This window comes from Crocodylus siamensis, chromosome 8, assembly GCF_052110815.1.
Source record: "Crocodylus siamensis isolate JL-2025a chromosome 8, ASM5211081v1, whole genome shotgun sequence".
In the NCBI taxonomy this organism is placed as follows: domain Eukaryota; kingdom Metazoa; phylum Chordata; order Crocodylia; family Crocodylidae; genus Crocodylus; species Crocodylus siamensis.
Window position 1 is genome coordinate 74,830,371 of NC_143402.1, and position 12,224 is coordinate 74,842,594.

The 12,224-nt window shown below is 40.1% G+C and overlaps 1 protein-coding gene across 8 annotated transcripts in view; it reads left to right on the top strand.

The window, feature by feature from the left end:
* Positions 1–12,224, top strand: part of CEP112 (centrosomal protein 112) — a 279,030-nt gene that overhangs the window by 1,649 nt on the left and 265,157 nt on the right. For all 8 annotated transcript variants that reach the window (XM_090059025.1, XM_090059029.1, XM_090059032.1 and 5 more), the window contains exons 2-4: positions 134–255; positions 8,442–8,632; positions 11,407–11,576. In XM_090059025.1, coding sequence (XP_089915151.1) covers positions 156–255; positions 8,442–8,632; positions 11,407–11,576 — 461 coding nt within the window. In that variant the 5' untranslated portion in view covers positions 134–155. The remainder of the gene's footprint in view (positions 1–133; positions 256–8,441; positions 8,633–11,406; positions 11,577–12,224) is intronic.

The window sequence follows — 12,224 nt, forward strand, 5'->3', positions numbered from 1 at the left end:
CTAATAGGATAGTCATGTTGTTTCTGTGGTTTGTTTATGTAACTTATTTCTGTGGAGACCTGAAATTGATAACAGTAATGTGTTGAGAGAGGAGATTTTCATACGTCTCTTTTTCTTCAACTTACATTTGTAGGCTAGCTGATGAAAAGAACACAATGAATAGTGAAGAAGAAACATGGGAGAAATTGGATGCAGAATTCGATCACTATCTTGTAGATATGAAGCCATATGTTCTAAAATTGCAACATAAATCAGGTAAGCTGCTAAAATTTGTTTGCATTTTAAAATCAGAAAAAAAATGTTTGTACAATGTAGTCTGGAGCTATTATGACATGGAGGCAATAGTTCTCAACCTAGAAATTGTGATTCCAAGTAAGATTACAGCACCCACAAATGGTATCTGGAGGGCCACAGGAATTCTGCTGGAAGATTCAGTCTCATTCCGAAAATGGGGTAGCGAGCCAACCAGTAGTGGTCTCACAGAACCAGAAAGATTAGGGACAACTGCTTTACAGGGTAAAATCAGGTCCCGTTTATGTTTGTGTTCCATGGTTTGCTGAGTGACAGATTAAGTACCCCAAATCTAATTTTACTCTGTTCCATTTTTGTACAGACTTTTTAAAGTATCTTTTAGGGGTCTTTTTAAGCACTTTTTGGTGATGGTATGTATTCAGTCTTATCCATTTTATTTTGATGATATAAATGCACGTTTGCAGAATAATTTTATTTCTATATTACTCCAAGATGTACATTTTGTTTGTGAGATTCATAATGTATAAAATTACAAACACTTTGCAGGAGAATTAGCTATTAAAATATGGTATGTTTACAAACAAATACATTCAGCACTGGGAGTTTTAAGTGAACTGTTATTATCAATTAATGGGTGATATTTTTATAAGCTAGGAGAGTACAAGGAAATTGAATGTTGCTAAAGGAATGTAATCTTCAGATTAAGAACCTGAATGTGTAAAGCTTTAATCATTCAAGTAGTCTTCTTGCCTTCAGTGAAAGTATCTGTTGGGATAAAGATTACTGGTATAAGTAAAAGTTTCCTGGCTCAGACCTTTTCCTTGGATGATAAAATATTAATGCTCATGCAAACTAATTTGGGTGCAATTATGGGTACAATTCTGTGAGATGCTGACAGATCATAACTCCCATTAGCTTTACTAGGGCTAGAGACGGACATTCAAAAAGACTGGGTATCACAGGGCACTAAGATGCCTGCTCCTATAAGAGCAGAAACTGCCTAGGGAGAGGACCCTAAAAGCAAGACAGGAACCCACAGATACAGGTTACTATGGCAACAGGCTAACAAGTCAATTAGCATGCACCTGCACCCAGTTAGCTGATTGGAAGAGGCAGGGCCCTGGGCAAATATAAATCCCAAGGCTGGGACTAGAAGGGGAGTTCTTTGGCAGCAGCTAAGGGGAAGGAGCCTCCGGGGAAGAATTGCTCAGGGATTTAGGAACTGCTTGATATGCTGCATACTGGGCTAATGGGGCTCTAGGAGCTCAACAGGTTCTAATAGCCTACAAAGTACTTAGTGCTGCGTGAAGTTGGACTTTTAAAGGGACAGAGCACATCCTGAACTGCTTATATTATGTTATAGCTCAGGGGTTCATGTTTAAGTTGCTGTTTATAAATACCGGAGGAACCGGGCTGAGGCTATTGGGGAAGGAGGAGGTCTCATTGGGGACCTGCTACAGTGTGGGGATCCCAGTGCCAGAGAAGGGTAGAGTAAAGGGGGTGAGCAGACCCCAGCGCCGGGGGCACACTGCCAGAGGGGGCTGCGGAGAGCCCAGCGCCAATGTGGGGTGCAGAGACAGGGCTGCTGAGAGCCCAGTGAGGACAAGAGGCCAAGCTATAGCAAGGACCAGGAGAGACGCTGTCGAACATCTGTGAGGCTTGGGGTGTGGTAAAGGGGCGGCTTTGGAGCCACATGTCTAGCCCATAAGGCTGGGGGTGTCCTGTGAGGCATCCATTTTGAGTGGGATCCTAAAAGGGATCCAAGAATCCATGTGGTTCAGCAGGGTCCAGCAGGACCATGTCCACACAGACTTGAGGGCAGCCTCTTAATCTACTAAAATTACCAGCAAGACATGGCGGGTGAGAAAGAGGGTGCCTGTTGGGTAGGATTGGCATGGTCAAGGAGCCCTAGGGGTATCACAGCTATCCTTGGGGACCCCATCCTGTGACAGAGCCTGAATTGATTCAATCTTTGCAGGTTAGTTTAATCTGCCTAGGTTGAACTGGTTTGTAGTTGCACAGACATTCCCTCTGGACTGAGGAAATGCCAGCACATGCCTGCAGTGGCTCAGGCTAGAAGCTGGGGGGTGCTAGAGCATCCCTCCCTTCCCTTCTTCGGTGCTGAGCTGAGGAGGGGTGTGGCCCGGCCCAGGCAGGATGCTTGGATTAGGGAAGGGTGTAAACCCCACCCTGCCTGAACAGCTTCAGGCTTTTCCCTGCTTCCTGCTGGAGGGGTGGGAGTGTTACCAGCCCCCAGTTCCCGGCTAGCACTCTGAGGCAAAGTGGGGTGTGCAGTGCATGCATCTGTTAATGATACCGAGCTTTTCAGTCTCCCTCTCCCTGCTTCTTCATACTGTCTGCAAACCTGACAGGCAAAGGAGCCAGCAGGGAGATGATAACAGTGTTTATCAGCCTGTCAACAAAACAAAAGCCCCTCTGATTAGTTCAAGCTCTTCTTAAACAGCTTTTTCCAAGGAAGCAATGGAGAGACATTACCAGCTGACCTACTAATTAGTTCCAAAAAGCCCTAAGCGGACCCTGTTCTGTCTGCTTGTCCCAGTGAAATTTGGAGACACACACACAGACACCTCTCAGGATTAGCTAGCATACCACAGCCTAGGATCCATGGGGCTGGGGTCTGTGCTGTGGGAAATGGGAGGGAGGAGGGGGGATCCCTGCTTGAGCAGTGGGGGGCAGGGGGAAGCCAGGCAGACCCTGCTGTGGCTGCATGCTCCACCAGAGCTCCAGCTAGGGAGCAGAGGGGCGGGGCCAGCCTTGCTCTGGAGCAGGCAGCCCAGCATATCCCAGCCTCTTGCAAAAATGTAGGAATTACAAAAATCTGTATATGACTATCAGGTAACTGTAAAAAGGTTTTCCACATACAGTAAAAGCTGTGTTAACCGCTGTCTAGGATACTCTATTAACAGGAATAAGGGCAAGGGTTGGGGGGGTGGGAAGCATCTGGGATGCAAAGCATCTGGGATACTGGGGGACTCTGGTTTGACTTAAACCAGGAAGGAGTTCAGGATGCTTGGTATCTTTTGGTATATGGTGTTATTAGAAATTGGTTTTCATGTCACTTCAGAGTAATAACCAGATCATTCTCATAACAATAGTTTTATTTTACTTTTGAGGAAGAAATAAGAAGAATCATTCGCTCTGGGTTTGAGAATAAATTACACTCAAAATATTTTATATAAAGCTAAAACCTTGTAAACTAAATGTAAATTGGAATTCACAGAAATTATTGCTGATATGCCTATTTTATCTGTTTGAAAATTAAGCTGCTATCAAGGGCAGTTAATTTTATATGTTCTGAAACTAGGACAAACCTTTCCTGTTAGTTGAAGAGCTTTTTTTATGACTTGTCCTTTTGGGCTATGAAAGTAGAGCTCTTCAAGAAGATCCTGGGAGAGGATATTGTGATAGAATGTAATAATAACTTATTGTTTTCAGCCGTCATTAATGAGATTTAGATCTCTTTCCTTCAACTTTGCCTTTGTGGGCACTTTGATTGACAGATGAAGCAGGAAAGAAGTGAGCTAGTATAGTACGGTAAAAGCTATGTTAGCTGGCATGAGTGGGGTAAGCGGGTGCTGGGTATCTAAAAATTCCAGTTATCGGAGGCAGAGGTTTTCAAACTTCTTGAAAACCCCTGTGGAGTGGAGGAGGGGAGGGTGGCGGCAGCTGCACATGGAGCAGGCAACAGCGCAGGGTAGTGGGTGGCAGTGGTGGCTGCTGTCTGCAAGCTTCCCACCCCCCCACCTTGCCCTTATTCCTGTTAATAGAGTATCCTAGATAGTGGTTAACACAGCTTTTACAGTATGTGGAAAACCTTTTTACAGTTGCCTGATAGTCATATAGAGATTTTTGTAATTCCTACATTTTTGCAAGAGGTTCTTCAGTTTTTCCATACTGTCTGCAAAGTGTTAAGCCTCAGGCTTTTTTTTTTAGAGGTGGTCGGATTATGGATATTGTTGTTGTTCTAACAAACTGGTTTAATGTTTTGGCAGGTTTGAATACATCCAATTAGAAGGAAGTTTCTTTAAAAAAACAAAACAAAACAAGTTGATTTGGCATAAATGGGAGCATATAGGAGGTGTATTTATGTTAGTGATGCTCACTGGCTTATTAAATGCACCAGTATTCCTTTTTCCCATATCCTTTCCTTTGACAAAAGCCAGAAGAGAAAAAATGAGTTCTTACTGCAAAAGAAAGAAGGACCCAGGCTTGTTGCAAAGGGAAAGGTGACTTCATTTTTTTTTTAGTAAGTCATTTGGTGGTCTTTGCTCAAGAAAGCAGTTTATACTGTTGACAGCCTGACTGTCATCTACCATCTGGTATCTTTGATATTTGGTAGGTTACAGGAAGAGCTGTGATAACTCTTGGAGTCCCTAGATGCATTAGGTTTCTTTGACATTGTCATTTTGATACATTCTGCAATGTAAAACAGTAATTACACTGCAGAAGGGTCTTGTGGTGATGCATGCAGACCAGGTGCACGTGTTGAAATCATTGCATAATTCAGTTGTCTCAATCATTAGATGTTGATTAATTGTTTATGGTTTGGGCTTTAGAACGCTTCTGTTTCTTGCTTGTTGATTGCTTTAAGAGGGTGGTGGTGGTCTTCCTCTAAGAGTATGACCATGCAAGTTTTCACAGACTTCAACCATGCATGTGGATGGGTCTTGCAGCATTTTCAGTAGAATGGCACTTAATTCCACAGTTCTGTGCCAATGTAAGGTTTTGCTGCCAAGTACGTGGCTCAGTGTTTAGGTTAGTTTGGGGCATAAAGGACAGCTATTCAGTTGAAATTAATTCTGAATAATATTGGGATAATGCTTATCATGTTAGAGTATGTAACTGGAGTATGTGATGATGATTTAGTATTTGTTGGGTATGTGTTCCAACCATTTGTTTAGAGTTTACATTTTTGGGGCCGTCACTGGGTCTCAGGCTTCTGTTTAAACTATTAGATAACCACAGTGTTGAAGAAAGCCTTTCCCCATTAGACTGGCCAATGTATTGTTGACAGTCTTGATGGGAACCTTGCTAGTTGATCACTGAAAGATTCGATTATTGCAATGGACATGGGACTGTATTTCTTAAAATTAGTATAATTTATTTGAAATCTAGATCCTCCTTTTCTTTGCTATTCCTGTGAATAAATTATCTTTTTCCTAGATTTTGTTTTTTGTTTGGTCAGCACATATATATATATGCTTGGTAATCTAATCTAGACCAACACGGCTACAGCCAACAACAGCAAAACCAACATACTTTTCCACAGGACAAAATATTTACCACCTCTCCCATTAAATTCCACCTGGCTATTTGCATATTTTGGCTTACTGCATAAACTGAAACCAAAACAAAAGAGAGTCAAGATGAGTTAATTAAATCATTGCTGCCATCTTGAATCACTTATTCAGCATGTCTTGGAGAAAGGAAAGGAGGACTGATTAGCACAATGATTTAAAGTTGTTTGTCAAAAAAGCATTGTGGAAAGAGAGATGCAAGACTGGGATGCTCTCAGTCCCAAATGTCAAGAAAAGCCGACAGTTTGACTATTTTTAGTAAATAGAAAATTTTGTTGAAAGAAGGCACTTTTTGTAGACACATGAAGATAACATTGTCTCAGGAAAAGAAATAAGTTTTCTTGAGTTATCGTACCTGTTGTGCTGTTTCATAGCTTTCTTGCTAGGTTTGCTGTATTTGCTGTTCACATTGTTTTGAATAAAGCATTCCAAAAGTACATGAAGTCACCTGTGGGCTGTTTGCAGCAATTATACTACCCACCTCTATGTTGTTTTGTTTTACCCTGTTCTGTTTGGTACTATAGTCTGTTTGTATACATAATTGTACAGGGGAAGAAGACTATATAAAATAAGCAGAATCTACTCTGTTCAAGAGTTGCATATACCGTAAGTGGGCCTATTCTCACTCTCTCACAAGCAGTGTAGGCCAGTGTAATACAACTGAAGTCTATGGAAATCATCTACATGGGGAGACTCATAAAATACTTCAGACACTCTGGGAGTGTCTGTTGCTGGTCACAGACTCAGACTTTTATCTCGTGCAGAGGGTTCTCAACATTTGTAGACTCAAGACACCCTTCAGTAGACTCAAGGCATCCCATTGGAAAATGATGGCTCTTACTATTCACTCAATTTTTGACTACAGAATGATAACAGACTGATTCTTCTGTTGGAAAGAATTCAGGTCACAATGGATCAGAATGTTTTTAACACTGTGGATTCCTATTTAAAATCTCTGGGTTTATCTTGTGAACCTTGTTTGCATATCTATCAGGGCTAAACTTGCATGGTATTCAGCACCCCATGGCACCCTTGAAAGGATCTCAAGGCATCCCAGAGTGCTGTATCATCCTGGTTAAGAATCGTTGAACTAGTGTGAGTATCTTCTTTCCATAGGCCAGGGTAGCTTCTTTATGTAATTTTCCACCCTTTTTTTTACCAGGTCAAACCAATGTATGCTGTTTCTATAAAAGGCAAACTTTCCACACGCTTAACTGTGTGTTAATTACCACCTCTTAGTTTCAATTCCATTGGGAAGCATCATTGAACCATAGAATATAGTCATTAGCTAACCCATGTAGTTATGTTTAACAATTATAAAATCAGTGCAATAACCTCTGAACACTACATGTGTCCATAGCATCTGACACATCTTGGTGTAATAGTCTTTGAATATTCTATGTCTTCAAAGCATCAGATCTGTTGCTGTCATAATTTAAAAAATAACCTATTTGAAAATAATTATATATGTGATTTAAGTAAAACCTGTATTTTTTTTTTTTTTTTTTTTAGGAATTAATTCTTATTTACCTTGCCTTCCACTGTAAAAATATAAATTCTTGGTTAACAAGAGGGATGTATAAACAGCTACTATATTTTTTCACATACAGCATGCCCCAGAATAAAATACACAGCTTGTTTTTGGGAAAGTAGAATGAAGAAAAAAAGATTTTCCAGAGCAGGGACAGAGTTAAAACGTCTGCAAGGCTGTGAAATAAGAGAAGAGACCAGGAATAGCTAGCAGAGAAGCAAAATTGCCTGAATAAAATTTAGCTTGATTATTGGAGCATCAGGATCCTTAAGGAGGGATGAATATTAACATCTCTCTTTGTTGTCAGCAGTCCCCTGACCTGAGGATGACAGTCTTCCAGTAAACAGGAAAGTCATCATTAAGTCCCTAGGTTGCGGAGGTTAATCTATGATCTGCATTTTCACCTGCAGATAAGGCAAATAGTTCTGAGAGGGAGTCGATCCTGGTGATGTCAAAACACAGCTCTTTCCCTTTATCTCTTGTCTGTCTGCCTCCATTGTGAGGTGAATTTGCTTAGAACGATCACTGCCTTGTCATACATCATGGTGCCAGTGGAGATGATACAGTGCTTGAGTCTCCCAGGTATTGATATAAATATTGCATTTCTTCAGATTGGCCTTCAAGGTTTCTTTAATCTCTTTTGCCCACCTTAAGAGTGGTGAATTTGGAGTGTAGGACCTGTTTTCGGAGCCAGTTACCAGGCAGCCTTATGACATGTCTTGTCCAAAAGAACTGGTGCTGTATAAACAAGTCTTCAATAATGACAGTATTTGCTTGAGCCATAACAGTGGCATTTGTTCTTCTGTCTTTCCAACTGATACGAAGGATTTTCCAAAGATATTGCTGATGGTAACGTTCTGAAGCTTTCAGGTATTTCCCATGTGTCATCCAAGTTTCATACCCATACACCAGTGTAGGGATGACAACAGCCTGATAGACAAGAAGTTCCATTGGCTTTCTGATGTCATTATTGAAGGCATGCTGTCAAAGATGTCCAAAGGCAGTAGGTCTTCCTAATGTATAGAGTGAAGAACAATTGATCATTAAGTCAGTTGACTCCCTCAGCTGCCTGAAATGAAATGCCGCTGCTACTGCTGGGTTTGGAGAAAGAATCAAGAAGAAGGCTTCTATTGTAGGCAGAAAAATCAGCTTCTCCATTTAAGAAGAAGTACTTTAAGAAATTGATGTACTTCAATTTGGGGGGGAGCTAATTTTTGGGTAAAGAGCATGTGTTGTATGTGAGAAAATAAAATATTTTCTTGTCTTTTGTAGTTGCTGCTGCTGCTGTGTTTGCTCTATTTTTCTCAGACATGTTATATTAACGGAATATATTTTTCTAGAACGTCAAAGGTGCGCACTCTGGATTAAAAAACTCTGTGAGCCCTCTGGAGCAGGTGCAGGAATCATGGGTAGGAAGAACCGGAATTTGTATGCAAAACTTTTGCTACATATGTTGAAACGGGGAGTACTGGAAGGTCCTTTTGTACATAAGCCAGAACCAGGAACGCTGAAAACCTTACCTTCATATATGGTGGGTATTTATTTCATTTTTGTAGAAAATAAGCTTGAATTTTTCTTAAAGAATATTTAAACTGCATTTAAATGTCACTTTAGTTACAAAATTGGTGTGAAATATTACAATAATAATAAGGTGAATGTCAGGATCTGATTTGTTCCATACATCCTTCGTATTTCTAATCAGAACTTGAATGCAGGCATCTAGGTTTTCTGTAAAAACTTTGTGATCCATTTTGTTTTCCTTTTTAAAAATTCGTTGTTTCCAAAAATGCCAGTTGAAAATAATGTTCTGAAAGCTTCTAAAGGCTTTAGTTGCTTCTTTGATTTTTATCTGATTAGTATTAAATGATATATGCACAGAACCTAAGGTAGGTTTAGAAGAACATAATCAAAAATCACAAGAACAAACTTTGCATTAGACAGCAAATTATTACTTTGAAAGGAAAGATTATCTTGTGTTTTAAAGTAGGGGTAACCAGAATACAGCCTGTGGGCTGGTTCAGCCTGAAGAGCCTCGTCATCTTGCCCATGGTGGTCCGCACAGGTTTGGAAACTTAGCAGTGGGGCCAATAGTGACAGGATTAATTGTTATGGCTCCCAGAGCCATAGCAGTTAACATTATCACTGCCTTTTCCACCACCAAATTTCCAGACTCGTGAGGAGCCTAATGGGGCCAGATCTGAAACCTAGAGCTATGTTATTTAGCCCACAGGGCCCTAAATTTGGTAGTGGGAGGAGTGGCACCTGCAGTGGCTGTTACAGATTCAGGATCTGCAGCACTTAATTCTGCTTCCAATAAATTCCAGCCATGTAAGCCAGATGACACAGCCCTGTGCTCTAGATCCAGCCCACAAGCCAGCTCTATGTTACTCATCCAGCCTGTTGGATAAGTTGAATACCACTGGCTTAAAGCATAAGTTTTAGGGGTCTGTCATCCTGGTGTTGCTACAAACCCAGTGGGACGGATCATTTGGATGGGCTTACTGGTATGCACTCAGCACAGCACAGCACTAGGTGGCTGCATTACCCCCACTTCAGAAAGTAACACAAGGTACCTCCTGTCAGGCTTTCTGATGTGTGGTTAAGGCAGTGTAGAAATCTTCTTAGACACTGTTTGGAAAATAAAAGGATGCTAATATTTCTTACGAGCAATGGGAGACTTAGGTGCTTGTTTTAAGAAGAAATTAGCATCTTGCACCATCCTTTTACTTTGGCAGTCTGAAAATGAGGTCCTTATTGACACTTGTAATATGTATTGAGCTTCTTGGAAGGAAAGCAATACAGGCAGTCCTCAACTTAACAACATTTCGAGTTACGATGTTGCACACTTACAATGTTTATAAATCAACACTCTTGTTTCAACTTAATGACGTCAGTTTGACTTTACAATGCTTGATCCGATGTGACACCATGCCAGCGAACAAGTTCTCTGCATCGCTCATCTCCCTGGAGAACATCTGTCCTAACTTCCTTGGACATTTTCTTTAAAAAACCAGACAAGTCTCCAGAAAAACCTGTAGCAAAAAACCTTCAAAAAGTCCAACCAAGAGCCTTTCTAAAAGTCTAGCAGTTACCTCAAAGAAGTCCTTCCAAATCAATGTGATTGCTACTTACAATATAAATACATTACTGTAGCCATCTTACTCATCTGTAATTGATCGATTAAAAAATTCTAGGGTATTTTTATGAAAATAGCGTATTGGGCCTTGATTCAGGAACGAATCCCCCATTTAGAACCAATTTTCTCATAAGAAACAATGTTATAAGTTACGTTTCGACTTAAGACTCAGTTTTCAAGAACCAGCTCTGTCATAAGTCCAAGGACTGCCTGTATATACAACTTGCAGTCTTATTACTACCTGATTTTTTTGGGGGGGTGGAAGTGTTCTTTCAGTGCTTCTGCCCTAGAACAATTACAAGTCTAACTATTTTTTTAATTCATTACTTACTCTATTGGAAAAATATTAGTGATGATTTCTCATTAAGAACCAAGCATCTCAGATCTCTCAAAGTACTGTGGGAATAGCTGTGTTTTCCCTTTTGTTCTTTACTCTTGTGACTCCCAACTTCAACAACAAGAAGAAAAAATTAAAAATGCCTGTGGCATTTTTGAATGATTCAAAATGTTTTCTCTCTCAGAAAAGGGTTCTTAGTATACAGGAGCCTAGAGGAGAAGAATCAGACTTTGAGTCTTGTTACAAGCTGCCAGTGAGGTGCTTGGTGAGTGCAGAAAGCTCAGTCCCTAGTTGGTCATTACCATAGCATGTGAGTAGGTAACAAGACCGATAAACAGTATTATAAATTGCCAAACAGTTCTGAAGAGTATGGCCTATCAGTAATGCTGTCAGTGCAAAGATATTCTGTTGTGATAAATTATTATTAAACTTAATTAGTTTCCTGTTAACCCAGGATACTTACCTATTTGAAAGGCCCATCCATTCCTGCTTGCTGCATTTAGGACTTGTCTACATAGAGAAGTTAATGCACAGTAATCTAGGTGACAAACTGCAGGATACTTGTAACTGTACATTGACTTCTAGTGCATACCAAGTGCAGCGTGGTGGAAGGTAGTGTGATGGAACTTAAAAATTGTAAATTCATGTCACAACTTGCTCCCTGTGTAACAAACCCTAATTTGCATATTTCTGTTGACTTTAGTGGGAGCAGGATTAGGTCGTTTATGCTGGTATCAAGCCATCAAGTGAGTGGCAATGAAAATAAGGATTCATGTATTTCTGAAAAAGTTAATTACAATTCTTACATTTTTACTTTTAAAAAAAATTATAGTCCATATATTTTGATGAGCCAAATTCAGTGAGAGCACGGAGCAGTAGTCCAGAAGGTTTACCTGACTGGGTCATGGGAGAATTGGGAGCAAGTGACTCTAAACTGGAGGAATTGTGGAAAATCTCCTCTAAAGAGGATTCGGCTTTGGTAGCATCTCCACTTGCACACAGGTAAAAATTCTACATTTGATCTCACAAATAAGGTTTATGTACATATTGAGTTTTAGATTCCAGGTAAGACTTAGCAATTCATATAATACCACACACAAAAGAACTTTCTTTGAAACATAGTTTGCAGAGTCTAGCACTCAAAATTTAGGAAATGTCAGAATTAAGCTTGTCTGTGAAATCTTAATACAACTCCCTAGGCATATGCTTTATAACACAGTGTTTAATTACTTTATCTTTTCTTTTTCTTTTCTTTTCTGCTCCTAGTCTTCTAGTCTATGCCTTGCTTCTCAATCTCAAGCTCCATCAGTCCTTCTCACCAACCCCTTATTCTCTTCCTCTTGTGCTTCTGGGCTGCCTCTCTTCAATTTCCTTTGTAGTCTGTTTATTTCCATTCATTCTTCCTTTCTCCTCTTCCTTTTAGAGCATTTCTTTGTACTGATAATCAGTATCTCTGTTCCATTTCTTATGTTGGTATTCAGTCAAGAATGAAATTGCATCCCTTACCTTCTTCTTTGGGCTATTTTGAAGCTCAATTAATATTTAAGGTATTTGAGATTCTTGAACACAACATCTCTAGAAAAAAAATCATAGTGGTAGTATGATGTTAATTTATTATTAAGTTGTGTACCAGGTATTTGTTTTACATGG